At 36.1% G+C, this 25,836-nt stretch overlaps 1 protein-coding gene and 1 long non-coding RNA gene across 2 annotated transcripts; one reads left to right on the forward strand and one right to left on the reverse strand.

The window, feature by feature from the left end:
- Positions 1-910: 910 nt before the first annotated feature.
- On the forward strand, positions 911-25,836 carry LOC125078585 (uncharacterized). The gene is made up of 3 exons (XR_007120921.1): positions 911-1,119; positions 6,514-6,611; positions 25,756-25,836. It is a non-coding gene; the product is annotated as an uncharacterized LOC125078585 (long non-coding RNA).
- LOC125078564 (olfactory receptor 4C46-like) lies at positions 12,000-12,932 on the reverse strand. Its single transcript, XM_047691452.1, has one exon. It carries the CDS (start codon positions 12,930-12,932, stop codon positions 12,000-12,002), a length of 933 nt encoding a protein of 310 aa, XP_047547408.1.

Genomic DNA, 25,836 nt, shown 5'->3' on the forward strand with positions numbered 1-25,836 from the left:
TCTCTCCAAGCCTTTTGTCATGGGCTACTAGCTGCCTATCTCTGTTTTCCTTTTCCCTTTCCATCAACTTATCTTCTAGATAATTTATTCTGTCTTCTGCCTCATTGATCCTAGCAGTTAGAGTAAGCAGTTTAGATTGCACCTCATTAATGGAATTCTTAAATTTGGCTTGAATAGATCTCATTTCTGATCTTAGAGTCTCTATATTGTCACTTATGTTTTTTTAAAGCCTAGCTATTAACTTTTTTATTTTTGTACTGAATTCTGTGTCTGACATCTTACTTATATCCATATTGATTAGCTCTGTGGCAGAGAACACGGTCTTTGGTTCTTTTTCATATGAGCTCCTCCTTCTTGTCATTCTGTCCAGAGAACAATGAGTAGATAAATGAATGGTCCAAAATATCAACCACAACCCATGCAAGATGTACCCTAGCAAAATCCAGAGTGTTTGGAAGGCTCCATAGAATAACACCTGTTGTTCCAGACTGTATTCTGGGGGAGTATCCTGCTGCACTGTTTCTCAGGTATCCCTGCTTGGGCAGACTTGTCCCACCCCCTGTCAGTGGGATAGGCTCAGTGCAAACTGGTCCTCTGTGTGGCATCTCCCCGCCACCAGAGGCTTTCTGCACCTCTTCAGAGGAACAGAGCAAAAGTGGTCAAATGCAGAACCCACCCTGACCCAGAGCAGAAAGACCATAGTCTGCCTTCTTTAATAAACCCTCCAAGACAAACAGTCTCCACTTCTGTATGCACTCAAAACTGCAGACTCTCCTGTTGGGCACCTACTGCAACTCTCTCAGAGGTAGTCCCAGGGGCCCAGGAGTACCACTGCCCTTTGTGACCCTAAAACCACAAGTGGCCATAGACCTGCACATGCACCCAAAGCTACTGTACCATGTCTGGGTGCCACCCTAATGTCCTTTCCAGATTTCTACCACCTGCAAGATGTTACCTAGTTGTGGGCACAGGTTCCTCAAGGTTCCTCAGGCTGCTCAAGAAAAAAGCCATTACCAATGGCCTGGCTTTCTATTACCGATTGACCAAAACAGAATCTCCTGGGCTAACTGATCATAACCTGCTTCCCAGCTCCACTGCTTGGGCACTCTACGTCTTCAGGTACTTGCATTTGCTCTGTGACTTATCAGATCCCAAGACCACAATGTCCTTCCTAGAATTCTACCTTTTAGACATCAGCTCTGCATTTCCAGATCCCCTTTCTGAGAGGGATGTCACTTACTAGCACAGATTTCTAAGGGTTCTTATTTTGCATTCAGTGTTATATCACTTTCCAGGAGCCAGCTTATAGAGACTCCCTCCCTTCCTGTTTATCTTCCAATATCTCCCCAAAGATATAAAGCTCCCCAAAGGAAGCTCCAAGTCATAGCTGAATCTTTTCAATAGAATTCTTTGTATCTATGTTTTGAGTATCCCATACCTGGATTTCAGTAAGAGAAGAGAGAAACAGGAAGGGAACTCATATTTATTTATATGTACTAAACACTGGAAAAATCCTTCTCTGATTAAACTCAAAATGGATGAAAGACCTATATGTGAGACAGGATACCATCAAAATCTTAGAGAACATTGGCACTAACCTGTTTAACTTTGGCCAGAGCAACCTGTTTCAAGACGTGTCTATAAAGGCAAGGGAAAAAAAAAAGAACTTTTGGGACTTCGTCAATATTTAAAAAAAGCAGAGTAAAGGAAAGAGTCAACAAAATTAAGAAGCAACCTACAAAATGGAAGAAGATATTTGCAAATGGCACATCAGATGAAGGACTAGTATCCAAGATCTATAAGGAACTTCTCAAATTCAATACCCAATAAACAAATAATCCAGTCAAGAAATGTGCAGAAGACATGAACAGACACTTCTCCAAAGAAGACATACAAATGGCTAACAGACACATGAAAAAATGTTCAACATCACTAGCCATCAGGGAAATACAAATCAAAACCACAATGAGATACTGCATTACACCAGTTAGAATGGCAAAAATCAGCAAGACAGGAAACAAATGAGAAGGGAACCCTCTTACATTGTTGGTGGGAATGCAAGCTGATATAGCCACTTTGGAATACAGTATAGAGGTTCCTCAAGACCCAAAAAATAGAGCAACCCTATGATGCAGCAATTGCATTACTAGGAATTTATTCCAAAGATACAGATGTAGTGAAAAGAAGAGGTACATGCATCCTTATGTTCATAGAAGCAATGTCCACAATAGCCAAACTGTGGAAGAAGACAAGATGCCCTTCAAGAGATGAATGGATAAAGATGTGGTTCATATATACAATGGAATATTACTCAGCCACCAGCAAGGATGAGGGTAAATGGGTGATAGGCATTAAGGGGGACATATATGTGATGAACACTGGGTTCATTAGTTATGTGCAACTAATTGATCATTGAACATCACATCAAAAATTAATGATATACTATAAGCTGGCTAAGTGAACATAATAAAAAAATCATTTAAAAAAATATAAACTAGGGGCGCCTGGGTGGCTCAGTGGGTTAAAGCCTTTGCCTTCGGCTCAGATCATGATCCCAGGGTCATGGGATCGAGCCCCACTTCGGGCTCTCTGCTCAGCAGGGAGCCTGCTTCCTCCTCTCTCTGCCTGCCTCTCTGCCTACTTGTGATCTCTGTCAAATAAATAAATAAAAAATCTTAAAATATATATATATAAACATCTTTTTATTTTATTTTTTTATTTCAAATGTTTCCAGCTTCATTGAATGATAATTGCCATACATCACTGTATAAGTTTAAGGCATACTGTACATATATTGTGAAATGTTACCATAGTAGGTTCTGTTAACATCCATCTTCTCATATAGATACACTAAAAAAGAAAAGAAGGAAGGGAAGAGTAAAGGGGAAAAAATTCTCCTTGTGATAAGAACACTTAGGATTTAGTCTCTGGACAGCTTTCCTGTATATCATATTGAAGTGTTAGCTGTAATCCTCGTGGTGTACATTCCATTCACAGCTCCTACTTTTCTTATAAACTGGAAGTTTGTACCTTCTGACCCCCTTCCTCCAGTTCCTTCTACCCCCACCTCTGTCAACCACAAACCTGATGTCTTTTTCTGTAGGTTGTTTATTGCAAGATCATGTAGTTTTTGTCTTTCTCTGTCTGACTTACTTTACTTAACATAATGCCTTCAAGGTCCATCCATGTAGACATAAGTAGTAGGATTTCCTTGTTGACTTTATGGTTGAATCATATTCCATTTCTTTCTCCATTCATCCATCTACGAACATTTAACATTATTTCCATGTTCTGGCTCTTGTAAATAAAAAGATGGAAATTCCAATTTGCCAACACAAACATCTTGCTGACGGAACTACTTCATAAAGTCATAAAAATGCATTGAAGACCAGGTTGGCTGTGTTTGTTAAGAATGAAGCTGTGGGATCCCTAGGACTCAGGAATTTTACTACCTAAGAAACTGTAGAGCAGATGCATTGGAGATATATAAAAGAATATTCATGGCAGTGTTCTCTGTTAAAGCAAAAAAAAAAAAAAGAAAAGAAAAAAAGATTTCAATTTACATTAACAGCAAAATTGATAAATTGTGTTCTATCCACAGAATACTTTAAAGCTGTTGAAATGAATGAAAAAGGTTTTCATATAGCAGCCTGATTCAGTCCTATAAACACAGTGTGAGATGAAGAAAGCAATTTGTGGGAGGATAGATGACATCTTCGTGGATATTTAAGATTCACACTCAATGACAGTAACCATTACTTCTGGAGGCTTATAGTTACAGTAACATGAACAGGAAGGAGAGTCGTGATGTGCTCGGCCAGGAAGGGACAGGTGGAATGGGAGACGAGTACACAGAGGCTCCAACTGTATTTGTAACAGCGTATTTCTTAAAATGATAACATAAAACAAGTGTGACAAAATGTTGGCACTTGCTAACTTTGAAAAAATATATATATATATACTAACTATAGTGAAAGAAAGTAGATTGGTGGCTTCAGAATGAAAAGATTACAAAAAGGCACAAGGAAAGTGGATGCATAATTTCACTAATTTAATGGGTTGATGGATTCACAGATGTATACATGTTTGAAAATTAACTAAATATATACACTTTAAACATATGATCTTTCTTACATGTTAAATATCTATTAATAAATTTAAACATGTACACTTCAAAAAAATCCTTGTCTTTACTCATGACATACATTTTCCATATAGTGGCACAATTAAATGCATAAGTGCCAAGTATTTGAGTAGATTTACAACATCTATTCCATACAGAAGCAAATTTTCTCAAATATAAATGAATTTCAGAGATCAGTCTTTGGAAACACAATGCATAGGGTGCGTGAATGGCTCAATCCATTTAAGTGTCTGACTCTTGATTTCTGCTCAGATCATGATCTCATAGTTGTGGAATCAAGCCACATGCCAGGCTCTGTGCTGATCATGGATCCTGCTGTGGAGTCTGTTTGTCTGTCTCTCCTTCTGCCTGTATCCTTGCTCCACTATTAAAATAAATAAATAAATAAATAAAGACAATTATTTAAAAACAAAAACAAAACACAGTGCAAATGAAAATAAGTCAAGGACCTGATTTCAGAAGAAACTCTTCTTATTAAAAATAATATGGAGATGGGGCGCCTGAGTGGCTCAGTGGGTTAAAGCCCCTGCTTTCGGCTCAGGTCATGATCTCAGGGTCCTGGGATCAAGCCCCACATTGGGCTCTGTGCTCAGCAGGGAGGCTGCTTTCCCCCTTCTCTCTGTCTACTTGTGATCTCTCTCTCTCAAATAAATAAATAAAATCTTTAAAAAAATAATATGGAGAGATAATTTCATCCATAGAAAAATACATTCAAATTTAAATTCAATATATTTGAATGAAGCAACATAAGGAAGATAACTTTTATCTGTTCACTGTTGAATTTAAACATCTAGAAAAAATGTACATATTTAATAATAAGTATTCATAAAGCAAATGAAAGAATTAAGAGACTTTCTTATTGTTATGATCCAACAGTGTTTTATCCTATTCAATACACAGGTACTACTGAAAAGGGAAGCTTATTCCAACCAAAGTAAAGTCATCATTTTCATTTAACATTTCCTGGAACAATATACATTGTATGCATTGTATGCATATCACAAAATCTACACAATCTGTGTCCCATTTTGGGTCAAAAGGCCAGAAACTGCTACAAACCAGTAAGAGCAGATGTCTCAGTTCAGGTCCATATGCAGGAGCCTTCTGAAGAATCAGGGAAAGTTAATGTGTTGGTGTGCAAGCCATGGTTGAACATGGCTTATTGAGGTTGAGGAATGGTTCAGTTTGAAAGCACTCGGGCAGAAGTCTCCCTTACTCAAGGGAGCTTAGTCTTTTACAATTTTCAGGCCTGCAACTGGTTGGATGAGAATGCTGCTTTAATAGGAGCAACATAATTTATTCAGCCTATGAATTCAAAAGTTAATATCATCCAAAATTCTTAGTCACAACCCAAAGCAAAAGTCAAAAAAATATCTGAGCAGCCTGTGGTCTAGGCAAGTTAACACATAGAATTAACTCATAGAAGTCAGTTGATTATCCACATAGCACCTATACACATTTCTGTAAATCATACTTAATCTCCAATAAAGACAATACAAGGTCATAATTCCATCTAACACCATACAACTATCCTGCAAACAACTGAAAATTCACTAAAATCTCCACAAGAAGGGAAGGTCATTTTCTTGTGTGATTTTTACTTTCCTCTTGATAGTAAGTTAAATACTAGGATGGAAAATTAAAAAATGCTACCCTTCTGTGATAGAAAGTCAATATATCTTCAGTTTCATACAATAATAAGAAAGGGAAGAAAACAGATATTTGCCTTATATATATTCACACATGCAGGCATATTCATAGCATAAGAAGTAAATACAATAATTAAAGTTTTCATTTTGTAACACTCAAATGGTTGCCGCTTATATTTTTTACTACATTCTTCTGTTATTCATTCTGTATTCAGTGTGCCTTCAGCAGCCATAAAACCCAGCTGTGGTTCTTCAGTTGGCAAGGAACAAAGACCTTCATTATTGAAGGGTCTGGGTCATTAGTAGGTCTGCCTGGATTGGGTTGTTGTAGTTTTCCATTGACCTTAATCACAGAGCATGGTGATACTAAGGGTGGTCCTAAGTGATCTCCCCTATTCTAGATATACTCTTCCTTATCTCCATTGTGGGGTAGCAATCCGATTTCCCCTCAGTTGCCAGGATCAATCACCCAACCAGCACAATAACTTATTTCTTTGTCTATTGATTCAAACTCATGAACTAGCCAGAGTGGTCAGGCAGCTGTCTTAACACTTTGTTCCATAGACTCTTGTTCGTGTCTCCTTCTGGAGTCATTTTTTCCCTTTGGAATGAGGACTTTGAAACAAGAAAATATAACTAAATGGGAATAGGAAGCAAAAATTAGTAGGTCATCAAAGACAATATAAATGGTGCCTCTCACATTTCCTACTTTGGTTACAGGTCCTGGTTGTGGAAGGAACAGCCACATGCCATGAATGCTGATTCAGAGCATAAATAGGCTTCCAGGAGACTGAAGACTCTTGCTCCAACCTTGGAAGGTATCGCTACTAGCACATACTATAACTAGTTCTGCAAAAGGTCTTTCTGCCATTATCAGGCCAATTGCTTCAATAGGGTGGGAAGTATAATATCAGTCATTCTGTGAGTATAGGCCCATTGTACCAGTTCATTTTCTGTGAAGTGAGATTGTTGTTCAGAAGCAATGCTGTGTGAAATGCTATGATTGTGGACAAAAAATTATCTAAGTCTGTGCCTGGTTGTTTTATCAGAAGCACTGCCAGTTGGGAAGGAAAATCCATATCAAAAGGGTCTATGGCAGTAAGAACAAAATACTGTCCTTTCATGATGGAAGCAGTCCAGTGTAATCAATCTGTAACCAGGCAGATCATGCCAAGGAATGCTGCCATATTGGGGACTTCATGTTGTTTCTGTTACTGGAAAATTTGGCACTTAGTAGTAGACAAGGCCAGGTTAGCTTTGGTGGGTGAAAGTCTATGCTGTAGAGCTCATGCATCCTTGTCACCATGACCATTTTGTTCATGAGCCCATTGGGTGATGATAGGAGTGGGTAGGGATAAGCCTGAGTTGTATGTGCAAAATGAGTCATCTTATTCACTTAATTATTAAAATCTTCCTCTGCTGGTCATTTAATGGTGAGCATTCACAAGGGACATAAATATTTTTGTGTATTTTTAAGGTATGGAAACATTCCTCTTCCTCAAATTATCTTGTTACCAATTTTCCAATTTTAAGGATTTTTTGTTTGTCTGTTTATTTTTGTGTTTTTCCAAGTCCCTGATTATTCAGTCATTCCTTTGGCCAAAATTCATGAATTAATATATGATGTACATCTGGCCATTTCTCCTTCCAAGAATGTGAACTCCAGGTGCATTGGTTAAAGTTCTACCCATTGAAATAATTTCCCTTCACCACTGAACTTTATGGATTTTCCAGAATGGGGCTGTAGTTCTGTATCTATTCTTCCATGAGTTGCACCCACATATCAGTGTAGAATTTTCTGTAGGCCAGGCCCAAATCTTTTCTTCTTCTGTCAGTTGATCATAATGAAGCTCCACAAGACCTTGGGTGCATGCTGGGAGAATGAAGGCATCATAGGAAAAGTGGTGATCATGAACAATTGGGCACTTCTTCATGTAATTTTTCTTCAGTTCTTGCTTGGGCAGATCATCTATCAAGTTGTCCCTCCTTATGTGGGAGAAGAGATATGTTTCAAGACTTCAGTGAATGCCTGAAACTATGGATAGTATTATATATACTATTTTTTCTATACATTCATACCTCAGATAAAGCATACTTTATAAATTAGGCACAGCAAAATATTAACAACAATAATAAGGAATAGAAAAAAATTCATCAATAGCTGTAACAAAAATTTTCTGAATGTGGTATCTCTCTCTCTCAAAATACCTGTTTGCACTAAAGTCACCCTTCTTGTGATGATGTGAGGTGAAAAAATACCATTGTGATGAGATGAAGTGAGGTGAATGACACAGGCATTGTGATGTAGCATTAGGCTACTACTTATTTTCTGATGATATGTCAGAAGAACGATCATCTGTTTCTAAACTTCAGGTCACTGTGTCCATGGAAAGCAAAACCATGTATAACAGGAGATTATTCTATTCCATAATGGAGTGCTGCTTCACACATCAACTGTATGGCTCTAAGGGTCTGAAAACACCAAGTTCATGAAAAGAAATTCAGGTTTCATGGAAACTTGGTGGCCCATGGCTAAGCACTTAGTGTCTACCAAAGCCCAGTAGCAGACCAAGAGTAATTTCTTAAAAGAAGGATAATTATCCATAGACGATGGCAGGATTTTGCTCCAACATTCTGAGAGTCTGCACTGCAGTTCATATATGGAGGACTCCCAAGGCTTTCAACATCAACATAAAAGACTAATGTTGTACTATAAGTTAGCTAACTGAATTTAAATAAAAATGCCCACTTGGCAACCTTAAAAAATATTTATTTTGAAAGAATAAATAATATAGGATAAAAACAGAGAGGGAGACAAACCTTAAACCATAAGAAAAAACTGAGGGTTGGTGGAGGAGAAGTGGGTGGCAAGATGGGATAATTGGATGATGGGTATTAAGGAGGGCACTTGATGTAATGAGCAGTAGGTGTTATAAGCAACCAATGAATCACTATATTCTACCCCCAAAATAATAATACACCATATGGTAAGGACACTAAGTGCTGCCAAACCTTTCTTCCATCAACACATTAAGTACCATTGGATTTGCTGAATCATAACACCTATGTGGAATAGAAGCTTTCACCACAGCCTGGACATGTAACAGGGCCTCTTCTTTTTTCTGAGCTCCATGGAAACCAGCAGCTTTTTGATTCACTTGTTAAATAGGCCAGAGTAAAACACCCAGAGGAAAAAAATCTTTCGCAGTCCCAGTCCAAAGAGTCTTACTGGGTATTGTGTATCTTTTGATGTTGGAGGGGATAGATAGACCAAGATACCCTTCACCTTAAAAGGGACATCTTTTTTTTTTTTTTTCCCCTGCTTTCATTTAAATTCATTTGGTTACTAGATGGTGTGTTATTATTTTGGGGGTAGAATGCAGTGATTCATTGGTTGCTTAAACACCTACTGCTCATTATATCAAGTGCCCTCCTTAATACCCATCATCCAATTATCCCATCTTGCCACCTACTTCTCCTCCACCAACCCTCAGTTTTTTCTTATGGTTTAAGGTTTGTCTCCCTCTCTGTTTTTATCCTATATTATTTATTCTTTCAAAATAAATATTTTTAAGGTTGCCAAGTGGGTATTTTTATTTAAATTCAGTTAGATAACTTATAGTACAACATTAGTTTTTTTATGTGGTGTTTCCATGATTCATTAGGTCAGTATAACACGCAGTGCTCATCTCAACATATGCCCTCCTTAATACCTATCACCTTGTTACACCATCCTGCTTTCTAACCTCCTCCCTCCAAAACCTCAGTTTGTTTCCCAGAGTCAAGGGTCTCTTGTGATTTATCTTCCTCTCTGATTTCTTCCCTTCTGGTTGTCTCTCCCTTACCCTATGGTCCTCTGTGGTATTCCTTGTATTCCACATATGAGTGAAAACATATAATGACTGTCTTTCTCTGATTGACTTATTTCACTTAGCATAATAACACCCAGTTCCATCCATGTCTATGCAAAATGTAACTTTCATCCATATTGATGGCTGAGTAATATTCCACTACATACATGAACCACATCTTTTTCCATTCAGTCATCTGTTGACAGGCATCCCAGTTCCTCCAAATCTGGCTATTGTGGACATTGCTGCTATGAACATTGGGGCGCATGGGTCCTTTCTTTTCACTACATCTGTTTCTTTGGGGTAAATACCTAGTAGTGCAATTGCTGGGTTATAGGGTAGGTCTACTCTTAAATTTTTGAGGAAGCAGACACTTATTTAACACTAAGCTTTAATAGCTTTAATAGGGTTATGAGATCTTCATCTTCCCTGTTCCTGTCTCTCTAGGGTCATACCCGGTCATTTATCCTTTATAAACTCATTGTCTAGCACACTGTCTGGTACATGGTAAGAGTTCATTAAGTAATTGTTGACTGAATAGATGAATTAGCTACCATAATCACACTGAATTCACCAGATTTCCTACAAACTGATTTATAATATGACCTTGGTTATGTAATCCCTCTCTTAGGAATGTTCCTACACCAAACGATGTGTACATATTCAAACTGTGGACAGGATTTCATGTTTCAGGTTCCATTTTTTATGTCATTTCATATTAAAACCATTCCTGAACCTCTGGATCTTTCTTTTGTGTTCCTCACAACTTGCTTTTATAGCACCCCTTCGCTGCCACTACCTTACCATTTATAATATGGTGTTGTCATTTTCTGCCCCCACTGGGTGTCTCTCAGGTGATCTGAAGCTCTCTGAAGGCAAGACCCAGGTTCCTCTCTATTTACCATTGAGACACAACCATCAATGTGTCTGATATATTCTTTGGGCGAAATAAATTTCTGTTGATATTCCTTCTGTTGAGGGACAGAAGGAATAAATGGAGTAAATTTATCCTGAAGTTGTTTTGTGTGTAGATGGAAACGTATATTTTAAAAAATATCTATTCATAATTAAATGTTACCAAAAATTAAACTAATTAAAAGAGAAAAATAACATGAACAGTTCCCAATCATATGATGAAATCTTACTGAAAGCAGGAAGAGTAGCAAGTTAAGCTATTTGTTTTTTTCACTGAGAATCTGAGTTTTAATTTCTTTCTCATCACACATCTTAAGCAGGAGTTAAAACAAATTTCAGTTTCTTGAAGAGATCTAGTTAGAAGGCTCAGAGTCTGAATCAGACAAAAATGAGAAAATAATTCTATACACCCTAGTATTTTTTTTTTACCTTCCTTTATACTTTTATTTTTCTTTCCTCATTTATCATGGACTGGACATTGTTCTACTTGTAGAAACTATTCTTTGTTAGCAGGCAAGAACTTTAAGGAGCAAAAATTTACATAAAGACTAGAAATTCTTGTATGGTACTTAAAAATCATTTATTTGAACATCACATTTTTTAATGGCTTATCAGCATAAGATGGGTGATATGAACAATACCAAATGATTCTGAGGTCTACAGGAAATTTGGAAACATGGTATAATATTCTTATTCCTAAAGTAGTTACAAAACACAATATTACAGTGATGTGTTATCATCAACTATGATAAATAAAATTAAGCAGAGTTGTTAATGGAACATCCCTAGAATTTATTTCTAGTCACAAATTAATATAAATATAATACATAATTTTATATAACTATATATCACTATGATATATATAATATATGTATATAATAATATAACATGTATATGCATACTATATATAACATTATAATACATATATATTATAATAAATATTACATATAATATGCGGTATGAGGCACAATCCCCAGTTCAATATATGGTAACTATTACAATCATTTTTCTATCATCATTGCCTTGCATTACATCATAGCATTAAAGAGCATGGCCTGAGAAATCAGGTAGATTCTGATTACTGACTCTTCGGTGTTCTTATTTTGAGACTTTCCCCTTTCTGCTTCCTCTCCTATAAAATGGGGATAATGCCACCCTCTTTGAGTTGTTATAGAGATTGCTGCTTAATACCAATATATTTTTAATTATTAAATTAGGATGAAAACATATGAATGCATATACATGAATGAAGCTAGTAAAACTAAGCCCCAGTTAGGTAGAATTATCCAAATATTCAAAGAGCGATTCTGGCTTAGGGTTATTTTTCCTTTTCTTGTGCCCATTTTGCTCTTTTCAATGCAAAGTCTATGATTCATATCATTCATTTTTTTTCTTCATTTCATAGGTGTTCTTTGCAATCAATGTAGATCTCCCGGCATATTATTTGGCATCTGAAATAGCTTTCTTACTACACAATTTTCTAATGGCATTTTTCATCTGATCATTTCTCAAGGTATAGATTAAAGGATTTAACATGGGTGTTATTGTAGTATAGAACACAGCAACTGCTTTATCAATAGATAAAGTAGCTGCAGGTCTCATGTACACAAATATGCAGGGCACAAAGAATAGGACAACCACTGTGATGTGGGAGACACAGGTGGAGAGGGCTTTGCGCCTTGCCTCCAAGCTATGGTTCCTTAGGGAGCGCAGAATGACCACATAGGAAACCATCAAGAGGAGGAAGTTTAAGACACAGATGAAACCACTGTTGGCAGCAACAAAGAACCCTAGAGTGTGGGTATCAGTGCAGGCAAGATTGAGCAAAGGGTTCAGATCACATATAAAATGATCTATGATATTAGGGCCACAGAAGGGTAATGGGATGATAAAGAGGATTTGTATGGTTGCATGTAGGAAGCCTCCCACCCATACCACTCCCATTAGAAGGCTGCACACCTGCCGATTCATGATGGTCATGTAGTGCAATGGCTTGCAGATGGCCACATAACGGTCATAGGCCATCACAGTAAGCAGGATAACATCAGCACCTCCAAATAAATGCTCCCCAAATATTTGGATAATACATGCATTGAATGGGATGGTCTTCTTTTCACGGAGTGATTCTATGATCAGTGTAGGGGTATTGACAGAAGAATAGCAGGCATCAATGAAGGAGAGATAGGCCAGGAAATAGTACATGGGGGACCCTGATAATGGGCTGGCAGTGACAGTGACTACAGTGAGCACATTTCCTACCACAGAGATAATGTAGATGACCAAAAACACAGCAAATATGATTTTCTGCATCTTTGGATTCTCTGTGAGCCCCAGTAGAACAAACTCTGTCACGTTGTTCCTATTCTCCATCATTTCGTTTTATGATTAATTATGTTACCTGAAAAAGAAATCCCTTTTAATTAATGTAACCTTGACTATATTAAGCTTATTACCTAGTAAATAATAAATGCCTAAATTCCATTGAGTCATGAATTCTTAGGCTGTTTTTTGACACATAAAGTAAGTTCAAGTTCTTGAAGATGATCTGTGCACACTTCATTTGAGATAACCAAGAGGCTATATTGATGTAGTCAAGGCTATAAATACAAAGCCAGGAATTTTTCCTTTATCCTTAGAATTGAGAATATGAGTGGAAGGATGAACAGGAATTGGAGGAAGGATGCCACTTGGATAAAATTCTGGTAGCGATCTTTGTGTGTCTTGGATAAAGTCAGCTGAGCTCCAGTAAGGGGATGTAAGCCAGAGACAGAAAGCCCATTATCAGAATATTTAAAGAGTTGACAAAAACTGTAATAGGATATTTCTTATGGGAATGTAATAAAAGGCTACAGAAGCTACTATAAAAAATTGGTTATAATCGTGTAAAAACCCAGGAACGGGAGGGTATAGGCTTAGTGAAATGAGTCAATCAGAGGAAGACAATTATCATGCAGTTCACTCATATGTGGAATACAAAAAATAGTGCATCAGATCATAAGTGAAGGCCAGGAAAACTAAATGGGAAGAAGTCATAGAGGGAGGCAAAACCATGAGAGATTTTTTTTAAAGATTTTATTTATTTATTTGACAGAGAGAGAGATCACAAGTAGGCAAAAAGGCAGGCAGAGAGAGAGAGAGGGGGAAGCAGACACCCTGCTCAGTGGAGATCCTGATGCGGGGCTCGATTTCAGGACCCTGAGATCAGGACCTGAGCCAAAGGCAGAGGCTTAACCCACTGAGCCACCCAGGCATGCCAGGACTTTTAACTCTTGGAAACAAGCTGAGGGTTGCTGAAGGGGAGATTGTAGGGGGATGGGGTAGCTGAGTGATGGGCATTTAGGAGGGCAAGTAATGTAATGAGCACTGTATGTTATATGCAACTGTTGAATTATTAAACATTACATCTAAAACTTATGATGTACTATATGTTAGATAAAAAGTTTAAATAAAAAAAAAAACCCTCCAGGAACAATATACTAGCTAATAAATACGTACTTCTAATAATTGATTGCTATGTGCATGGATGGCATGGTAGTAACCTGAATGCTTAGTATTACACCACCAATTTTGCAAGTGAAGAAACAATTGCAGAACTGATGGAAATAATAATAATAATAAATATAATATCAACTAAAACTTACTAGACACTTACCAGGCTCTGTTTTTATAGAAATGTAGTTCTTTAATCCTCACTACAAACCTGTAAGATGATTACCATTATTTTTGTACTTCTTTTACACAGTAGAAGATGCAAACATAGGGAAGAATTAAGGATCCTGGCCAGATCCAGCAGATAGTAAAGAGTAGAGACAAGGTTAGATCAAATTATACTTGCTACATTTTTTTTTTTGCTCCAAATTTTTAATCCTTACCCTACCTTGTCATGTTCTAGTAAACAATCCTGAAGTAGTAATCTCCTTTTCACAAGACCATAATAATTATGATGACTTTCATGCCATTTTGGAGGCAAGTATATATGAAGCAGTTTCCATCAAAACACACACATATACACATTGGAATCCCTAAATATTAATAAAAAATGTGGCACTGCTTTCATTGAGGAGCACTCTTACTTTGTTCTCTTATGCAGCCCCATTGGCTCCCTTCTCAATCCCCTTACAAGCATAGGTCCCCAGATTTTTCTGCACAACGTTGAAAATGACTCCCAGAGTGGTTAAGTGTACTGTATTGGTTTGAACTTTAGAAAGACTAGATTAGAACATTGCCTTTTACTTGCAACTTCCTTTATTCAGGGCATATTTATAGACAATGTACATCCTTATTTCTTCATCTATGAAGTGAAAATGATCATATCCGTATCCTAGGTGTTACGAGAATTGATTGAGGAAACATATACACATGCCCACCACATTAAGAGGGGCACATAAGAACTTTCACTTATTTTTGTGACTGTGTATGCAACTAGGAGATTTGAATAATTGGTATTTTGAGTGATGTATGCATAAACCTTTAACAATGCAATCAGCTCACAAAGGTTCATCTCCAATTTTACTTCTCAAGAAGCCACAGAGACTCACATTATCCATAACAGTTAACCTCAGGAAGGAGTATTCCTGGTCTTGCATGGACTAAATGACTGTGATTTATGCCATTTATTACTCATATTTTTGTATTTTCTGTGTGTATGTGTGTGTGTGTGTGTGGAGTGTATTTACATTTGATTTTCATGCTTGTGATTAGTCTTGAATGGGAAAGGAGGTGTCTCATGGCAAAAAGAAAAGCACCTGGTGTCAGAGAGCTGGTCCTACAAATTGTATAATCTCTATGAGCCTCAAAGCTTACATTTGCCAAATTAGGTTAATGACATTTGCCAAGTATCTATTGGATAATTAGTGTGAGGATAAAATATTGTTATGTTTGACAAGTTTTGAAACATAATGATTACTACATATAGAAAGGACCAATCTTTAAGATGTTTCAACACTAGTGAAAAACTTACCTTATAGACTTAGATGATCTTAATGATATTTAAAGGCTTTCAGAAATAATTCCATCTTCAAGCTCATGTCTTCTTGGATAGGGAACTTTCAATATGAAAGATATGACACACTCAGACATGGACTATTTAGGTAATTTGATAACCAATCAACAGTTCTTGAGAAAGTAGTTTCTATTAGTCTAAAACTTTCCTCCTAGCCTAAAGCCTCAAAATTCTTCTCAGAAAAACTGAGATTTGAATTTAGAATGGATTCTTCTGACACTCTGTGGAGAAATGATTTCCAGATGGCTCTGGCCCCATAGGCAAGAGGCAAGAAATGTGGAGGCAACACTTTCAAATGGGTCATTCCTACCATAATGAATCTTGCTCTGGAAAGGTGAACACCTCACAACACTTTCATCTGGCACTGCATGGATATTTAAAGAGGTTTGTAGAAAGGTTCAAGGACCTTGGCTTATAGCTATTGCTTTCTCCCTCTGGAATTAATTATCCCTTCTGATGGAAAGGGTTTTTCTTAAAAACAGGTGTTCTGAAGAGACGTGTTTGAGAAACATTCCCTGTACTTGGAACCCAAACAAAATTTCTCTTTGGGGAATTTTGTTCCTCTTCTTTCCTTTTTTGAAATATTTTATTTATGTATGTATGTATTTATTTATTTATTTACTTGACAGAGTGCAAGTAAATATTTTATTTATTTACTTGGCAGAGTGCATAAGCAGGGAGAGCAGGAAAGGAAAAAGCAGAAGACAGACAGTGTTCACCAGGGAGCATAAGGTTTTGTTCAATCCCAGGACCCCGGGATTATGACCTGAGCCAAAGGCAGAAACTCAACTGACTAAGCCACACAGATGTCCCATGAACTTTGGTTTCTTAGAAAGCTAAATGTCATGGTAAATAGGAAAATGGCATAATTTCATTGTGGGGACTGTGATATACTTAACCTGTTGACTCCAGATCCAGAGAGAACTGCTTCCTTAACAATATTAAAACTTTTCTGGATACCTGCTATTGATTGCATCTGAGTTCGAGCAGTGAGGGCATAAAAAATGGAAAGGTAGCCATTAAAATTCTTGACTCCAAAAGCTATTTTAACATTCATTAGAGAGCTAGGAAAGTAAAAAGAAACTCTAATAGGATCCCAATTAATAATCTCTGGAATTCATGATCTGGTCAGTAAGAAATACTAGGTAACATTCAAATTGTGGCAAGACATCAAAACACAAGCAGGAAGTTGTAATTTTAACCAGAAGAATTGTTCCACATTCTTGTCACTTGATATTGTTGCTCATTTTTCTTTTAGGCATCCAAGGAGTTATGTGGTAATATAGTATTGTGGTTTTAATTTGCTTTCCCTGCTGACTAGTGATGTTGGACATTTTTTAATGTTATTATTGGATATATAATATATATTATATATAAATGTCTTCATTTAAATTCCAGTTAGCTTCCATACAGGCTAATATTATTTTCATGTGTACAATATAGTGATTCAACAATTTGATACAATGCCTAGTGCTCATCACAACTGCTCTCCTTAATCTCCACCAGTTACTTAACTCATCCCCTACCCACCTCCCTTTTGGTGACCATCACTTTGTTCTCTAGAGTTAAAAGAGTCTGTTTCTTGCTTTGCCTCTCTATCTCTCTCTCCACTACCCGCCCCCATACTGGTTTGCATATTTCTTAAATCCAAATATGAATGAAATTATATGGTATTTGTCTTTCTCTGGCTGACTTGTTTCACTTAGCGTAATACTCTCTAGCTCCATCCATGTCATTGCAAATGGCAAGACTTCATTCTTTTTGATGGCTAAATAATATGCCATCACATATTATCACCTATTCTTTTCTTTTTTTTTTTCTTTTCTTTTTTTTTTTCCATCACCTATTCTTTATCCATTCATCAGATGATAGATATTTGGGCTGTTTCCATAATTTAGCTATTGTAAATAAAGCTGCTATAATCAGGGATGCATGTATTACTTTGAATTAGTATTTTTTCTATTCTTTGAGCAGGTATCTATGAGTGCAATTTCTGGATTGTTGGGTAGCATCATATATATATATATATATATATATATATATATATATATATATATATAATTATCAAAGTCAACATCCAACAAACAAATGATCCAATTAAAAAGGGGCAGAAGACTTGAATACACATATTTCCAAAGTAGATATACAGATGGCTGACAGACACAGGAAAAGATGCTCAACATCACTGATCGTCAGGAAAATACAAATCAAAACTACAGTGAGGTATCAATTCATACTTGCCAGAAGAGCTAAAATCAACAATGGTAGACACAACAGATATTGGTGAGGATTGGAGGAAAGAGAACACTCTTGCACTGTTGGTGGGAATACAAAGTTCGCAGCCACTCTAGAAAACATTACAGTTTCCTCAAAAAGTTAAAAATAGAACTACCCTATGATCCAGCATTTGTACCTTACTTTGAGAATTTCTTTTCAAGTCCTTTGTAGAGTATAAAAATAGTAGTTCTGGGTTTCTTATTACTTAACTCTAAGTGTTCTTTATATATTCTAGATATAGGTATTTTTGTCATATAGATGTTTTACACATTAAAAAATAAAAACAGGGGCACCTGGGTGGCTCAGTGGGTTAAGCCGCTGCCTTGGGCTCAGGTCATGATCTCAGGGTCCTGGGATCGAGTCCCGCATCAGGCTCTCTGCTCAGCGGGGAGCCTACTTCCCTCTCTGTCTCTCTCTGCCTGCCTCTCCATCTACTTGTGATCTCTCTCTGTCAGATAAATAAATAAATAAAATCTTAAAAAAAATAAAAAATAAAAACAAATAAATATAAACCATATTTTATATATAATTTAAATACACAATTGCATATAATATAAAATGTTTATACATAAGTGTGTATGCTGTACTTTTTTCCTAGTCTATGAATTGCCGTTTTTAATGACATCCAATGAACAAAAGACTTCAAATACTAACAAGTTAAAATTTTCAGTTTTTCTTGTAGTTTTGGCTTATTGTGCAATATTTAATAAAAATAATCTTTCTAGTATTTTTTTTAAAGATTTTATTTATTTATTTGACAGAGAGAAATCACAAGTAGGCAGAGAGGCAGGCAGAGAGAGAGGAGGAAGCAGGCTCCCTGCTGAGCAGAAAGCCCGATGTGGGGCTCGAACCCAGGACCTGGGATCATGACCTGAGCCGAAGGCAGCGGCTTAACCCACTGAGCCACCCAGGCGCCCCAATCTTTCTAGTATTTTTATAGGTTTAGCTTTAAAATCTATGTATCTGCATCATTTTGAGTTAATTTTTGTGTATGGTGTAAGGTAGTAGTCCATGTTCATTTTTTTTTCTCATATGGGTATCCAATTGACCCAACATAGTTAGTTGAAAAAACGTCTATTTTTCCCCCATTGTATTATCTTGACATTTTGTAAAAAAAAAAAAAAAAAAAAAAAAAAAAAAAAAAAAAAACCTCACATTTAGGTCTATTTATGGATATTTTATTTTTTCAATGATCTATATATTTACCCTTATAGCAATACCACACAGTGTTTATGGGAGATTTTATATATATACATATACACATAGTTTAGCTAGAATAAGTTCTCTCTCTCTCTCTTTTTTTAAAGATTTTATTTATTTATTGGACAGAGATCACAAAAAGGCAGAGAGGCAGGCAGAGAGAGAGAGGAGGAAGCAGGATCCCTGCTGAACAGAGAGCCCGATGGGGGCTCTATCTCAGGACCCTGGGATCATGACCTGAGCTAAAGGCTGAGGCTTTAACCCACTGAGCCACCCAGGTTCTCCTAGAATAAGTTCTCTAACTGTTCTCTTTATTCCTCTGAGATTTTACATACAAGTGGTATCATAGTATTTGTCTCTTTTTTTCCATTTAAAATTTTTTTTTAATTTCTTTTCAGTGTTCCAGAATTCATTGTTTATGCACTACCCGCAGTGCTCCATGCAGTATGTGCCCTCCATAATACCCACCACCAGGCTCACCCAATCTCTCACCACCCTCCCCTCCAAAATACTCAGTTTGTTTCTCAGAGTCCACAGTCTCTCATGGTTCATCTCCCCTCCAGTTTCTCCCAATTCACTTCTCTCCATCTCCTTTCTTTTTCTGGCTTATTTTACTTAGTATAATGCTTTCCAGATTTACGATGTCTTTGTAAATGGCAGGATTTCCTTCTTTTTAATGGCTGAATATTATTTATATTCTTCATTTATCTATTGAAGGACATTTATATTTTTCCCCATAGCTTGGCTATTGTAAATAATGTTAGCATAAATGTGGGTGTGTAGATATCTCTTTAAGATACTGGTTTATTTACTTACTTTGTTCAGGTAGACTCCACACCCAACACAGGACTTGAGCCTGAGGTCCTGAGATCAAGAGCTGCATGGTCTATGGGCTGAGCCAGCCAGCAACCCCCAAGATGCTGAATTAAATCTTTCAAATATACCCAGAAGTAGGATTGCTAAATCACATATAGAGTAGCTCATTTTTTAAAATTTTCTGAATTATCACCATATTGTTTTCCATAATGGCTGTGCCATTTTACATTCCAATGAACAGTGTATAAGTGTTTCCTTTTGCCCACATCCTTGTTAACATTCGTTATCTCTTGTTTTGGTTTTATACTGACAATCTGAATAGGTGTTCAGTAATATTCTCTTATGATTTTGATTTATATTTCCCTGATAGCTAGTTATGTTGAGTACCTTTTCATATATCCTTTGCCCATTTATATGTCTTCTTAAAAAAAAAAAAAAAAAAAGAGGGGCACCTGGGTGGCTCAGTGGGTTGGGCCTCAGCCTTCGGCTCAGGTCATGATTCCAGGGTGCTGGGATTGAGCCCCGCATCGGGCTCTCTGCTCAGCAGGAAGCCAGCTTCCTCCTCTCTCTCTCCCTGCCTCTCTGCCTACTTGTGATCTCTGACTATCAAATAAATAAATAAAAAATCTTAAAAAAAAAAAAAAAGACTATTCAGGTCTTTTGCCAATTTTAATTGGATTATTTATTTATTTATTTATTTAGTATTATGTTGTATGAATTTATTATGTATTTTCTTTTCTTTCATTATTTTTAAACTTCTTATCAGATATATTTTTATTTATTTATTTATTTATTTATTTATTTATTTATTTATTTGAGAGACCGCAAGAGAGAGCATGAGCAAGAGCAAGGGAGAGGGAGAAGCAGACTCCTTGCAGAACAGGGAGTCCAATGTGGGGCTTGGTTCCAGAGCTCTGAGATCATGACCTGAGCTAAAGGCAGATGCTTAACTGACTGAGTCACCCAGGCACCCCATTAGATGTTTTGTGAATATTTTTCCCATTCTGTAGATTGCCTTTCAGTGTACTGTTTTATTTTTTTATACAAAATTCTTTGACTTAATGTCCCACTTTTTATCTTAGATTTTATTGCCTGTTTTATTTTATTTTTTTCTGTCCAGTCCAAGAAATACTTCACAAGAGTAGTGTCAAAAATCTCTTACCCTCTGTTTTCTTCTGGGAGGTTTATTTTATTAGGTCTTATCTGTAAGCCTTTGATTCACACCATGTTAAGTTTGTGATTAGTGTGAGAGAGGTGTCCTATTTTATTCTTTTTCATATGGATATCCAGTTTTCTCAAAGCCATGTATTGAAGTTACTGTACTTTATGTATTGTGTGTTTTGGTACCCTTGTCAAAAATCAGTTGACTGTATATGTGTATGTCTATGTCTGGATTCTTTATTCTGTGCCATTTTTCAATGTGCCTGTTTTTATGCCAATATCATATTGTTTTGATTACTATAGCTTTGTAATACAGCTTGAAATCAGGTAGTGGGATGCTTCAAGCTTTACTCTTCTTTCTCAGGATTCCTTTGGTTTTTCAGGGTATTTTTGTGAGTCCAAAGAGAATAGGGATAATTCTTTCTCTACCTGTGAAAAAAAAAAGCCATTGAAATTTTGATCAGGAGTGCATTGAATCTATAGATTGCATTAGGTTGTGTGGACATTTTCACAATATTTATCTTTCTAATTCCCTGAGCATGGAATACTTTTCACTTATTTGTGTATTCTTTGATCTTTTTCTAATATGTCTTATGGTATTCAGTCTAAAAGCTTTCACCTCCTAGGTTAAATCTATTCCTCAATATTTTGTTGACTTTGAAGCTATTGTAAATAGGATCATTTTCTTAATTTGTCTTTCAGTAGTTTGTTGTTAGGGTAAAGAAGTGCAACTGATATCTGTATGTTGATTGTTTTATCTTGCAAATTTATTGAATTCATTTATTAGCTCTAATTTTTTTGGTGGAATCTTTAGGACTTTATACATATGAAATCATGTGATTAGTTATAGAGATAGTTTTACTTCTTTCTTCCTCAATTGGATGCTTTCATTTACTTTTTAATCTAATTTCTCTGGTAGAAACCTTTAGTAAACTATTTACTATAAGTAATGAGAGGGAACATCCTAGTGTTATTCTGATTTTAAGTGGGAAATACTTTGTGGATTGTGGTTCTTGGTATGTTTAGTGATTTTTCTAAATTATTTTTCTAAAATCCATATTCTGTGTGGTTACAGAACTCTTCTATTAGCTTAGTGGTTAGCTAGCTATTTGACAGAGACATCTTTATACAATTTGTACAAAAAATAAAAGTAACATAGGTCTAGGTCTACCTTATGTTGTGCTCAGACTTTGATGTAATGTCTCTTCAAACTACATTGAGACTTCTTCTTTTTTAATGATCTAATGCTTAATTGTGTAAATATCCTATCTATATATATATATATAAATAATGTATATTCTTGTTAGATGTATAATTTTATGTATGTGTCTACAATACTTTTAAGTTGCATTTTTCAGATCTTTTCTATTCTCCTGACATAATGTTTGCTTTACTCATCAATAATTTTAAAAAAGGAGTACTGCAATTTTCTCCTGTGAAGATGGATTCATATTTTTTCATATGGATTTACCTAATTTTGTTTCATGCATTCTGAAGCTGTATTACTGAGTGCATATATGAATATGGGTTATGCATCAAGGGAAAGACAAATGCTATAATTTAAGGGCAGTATTGGAAGAATTTACTTTCATGATGTGGACAGCTATAGAAGAACCCAAGGAATGTGCAACATCCCAGGCTAGTGAAGTTGAGTGTGTTAAAGTATGGTGGGTGCAGAGAAGGGGCAAGCAGAAGTGGAGATGAGCAATGCAGAAAGGAAAAATATCTATTAAAATAAAACCTTAGATGGACCTGGTGTGAACCCAGGAGGATCATCTGTGATGTACTAAGGGCTATGATTTACTCAACCTGTACCCGTGAGGTTCTACTGACACTCTATTTCTCTCTCACTCAAGGAGAGGGAGATAAAGCAAAGGAAGATAAAAACAAACCAAAAAAAAGGGGGAGAAAATGATTATGCACTGTGGCATTCCAAATTCTAACAAGTGCCCAAACTAAGTAATATCCATAGCACAAAAAAGTTATAATTGGATTGATAAATAATTCAACATTTGTTAAATATATATTATGTATTATGATCAACAGCAGAGACTTCAGTCTTTAAGGAAATTATTCTTGAAGAGGAGAGAGGGAGAAAGGGAGTGGGGTGGGGGATGGAATAGCCTGGTAGTGGTATTACGGAGTCAAGTATTGCATGGAGCACTGGGTGTGGTGCATAAACAATGAATCTTGGTACAGAGGAAAGAAAAAATATTTGTAAGATGTCGATAGACTTACAAAAAAAGAAATGGGTGGCAACTTCAGAGAAAAAAATATATATATACCCATAATATTACATCAGGGCTATAACATTGCAGAAGTATTGAATCACTCACTAATAACTCTCACGAGATAAATGACAAAAGCCTCAAGCCCATCTATATGACCTTATAAAAATGTGGGCTTTACTTTTCAAATTATAACCACATACACACTGGCCACTGTAAAATGCCTGTGGGAGATTTTCCCTCAGGTCCTTCTTGTGCTTTTAATTCAAGGTATTCCCAGTAACACTTTCCTGAAGGCTTCTTTTGTATGGAAGATTCACAGGAGAGTCAGGGACATTCCACATGTGTTTGCTATTTTATAGCACAGGCACAGAAATTAAAATAAAAACAACACAGCCTGAAGGATCACCCTGACATTCCAAAGAGATTTAAAATCTCACAGAAGTGAGCATCCTGATTACTATGTATGTATGTGTGCATGTGTATAATGTAATGCATGTTTATATATTAATGTATGTATATATACATAAATATGTATGTTTAAATTGGGAGGAAATAACTAGGATATTTAACAATTTATTTTACATAAAAATTTGATCTTATTGAATCCTTATCTTTAAGTTTAAGTTCTTCTGGAATAAACTTTCTTGTTGGTTATTTTCAAGAGAGGTCATTCAGGATATCCAAGATTAAAATCTTGATAATTTGAGGGCAAAGGGAAGGTTTAAAGCTTTTATTTATGAGAGGGTATTTAAGCAAAATGAATAAAGTATGAGCTTCCAAATCACAGTGAAAAGGTTTAGATACAGACTGCCCCCTCGTACTTGTATAACCTTGGGTTCAAATTTCCTTATTTGCAAAACAGGGGCAATAGTACAACAATATACCTCATCGGGTCATAGTGCAGACAAAATGGTTGGTAAATGAAAAGTGTTTACTAAAGTGCCTAGAATATATTATTATTTCCAATTCTGGTTTTAAAGATTTAGCTATAAGTGTGTCACATAATTGAGCCCATAAATTTCAATATCACATTTTTCTTTATTATAGATGTGATAGAGTTAACTTTATTTATTTGACAGAGAGAGACACAGCGGGAGAGGGAACACAAGCAGGGGGAGTGGGAGATGGAGGAGCAGGCTTCCCACTGAGCAGGGAGCCCAGTGTGGGGCTCAATCCCAGGACTCTGGGATCATGACCTGAGCCAAAGGCAGATGCTTAAGGACTGAGCCACCCAGGTGCCCTGGATGTAATAAATAGTTTTAAAAAGCCAGAAGGATCAGGGCATCTGAGTGGCTCAGTAAGTTCAGGATCTGACTCTTACTTTCCATGCAAGTCACAATCTCAGGGTCTTGAAATCAAGCCTGGGGCAGGCTCTGCATTCAGTATGGAGTCTGTTTGAGATTCTCTTTCTCTTTTCCCTCTGCTCCTTCCCCTGCCTTTGCTTGCTTGTTCTCTCTCTCTCCCTTTCTCTAAAATAAATAAATGAATGAATGAATAAATATTTTTAAAAAGCCAGAAAAATCATGTCAAATTGTCCTTGATGGATTTTTACACTATCCATAGATTCTCGTGTCCTCAGTCATAATTTCCACTTCCAAATAAGCTAATGAAACTTCTTTTTCTTTTAACCTATAGTTAATATGTGTATGCAAAGAATCCCTCATAGATTTTTCTCAAGTGATTTAAAATCTAAGGAGCCGTTTTTGAGAGAAATTCTTTAAATAAAAAAGTATGTAAAAAGGTGGACTCTAAATTTACTCCAAAAACCCTGTTCATATATATATACGGTGTGTCTGTGTATGTGTGAGAGAGAGAGAGATAGAGGGAGAGAGAGAGAGAGAGAAGAGAAACAGGATTTTTATTTAATTAATTAAATAATGACCAACAAGAAAATGATTCAAATATAAACAGAGGATATTTATGCTTAAGGCAACATTCCCAGAGAATTCTATGGTCACTGCTTTGTAGAATTTTTTTTTTTTTCTATATGGGTATATGTTTTCTCAACTAATGTTCAGTCACTGAAAACGGAACAATACTGGATCAAATGTTGAGAGATGTTGAGTCTTAACCAAGATTTGAATTTATTACAGTTTGGTTCTACAATTTTATGAAAAGTTGTCTGTAAGTTCATATATATCCTTTAACTGATCATAATCTGCCACATAAACAAGGACTAAGTTTCAATAGTCTCAGTTTATACATAAATAAATATATTGCTAAGCTTTGTTTTATTAATCCAGAACAAATTTATACTAACATCATTTTTTTTTCTTTGCATTCAATGTATGTCTAACATGAGTTCTTCAACTAATCCCATTGTGGAAGAATATAAAATCCACAGATAAATCCAATGAACTGATGGAAGTACTGATAACTATCTTCTTATAAACAACTTGTTCCTTTCCATTTTGGGGAGCACTCTTCTTCAGACTTAATCATATCAGAATCATAAGCATCTATATTTCATATCCCTAAATGAACTTTATTTATTTTGCCCTTGAAACAGGACAGACAGATCCCGTATGATTGGTTCCAATACCAGCTGAAGAAAGAGGATCAGGGAGAATGAATTGCTCTGTACTAACAA

The sequence above is a fragment of the Lutra lutra genome, chromosome 10 (genome assembly GCF_902655055.1).
Source record: "Lutra lutra chromosome 10, mLutLut1.2, whole genome shotgun sequence".
NCBI classification, from domain to species: Eukaryota; Metazoa; Chordata; class Mammalia; order Carnivora; family Mustelidae; genus Lutra; species Lutra lutra.

Excerpts from the sequence above, each read along its gene's own strand:
- LOC125078564 (XM_047691452.1), bottom strand. The coding sequence starts at position 12,932 with ATGATGGAGAATAGGAACAACGTGACAGAGTTTGTTCTACTGGGGCTC.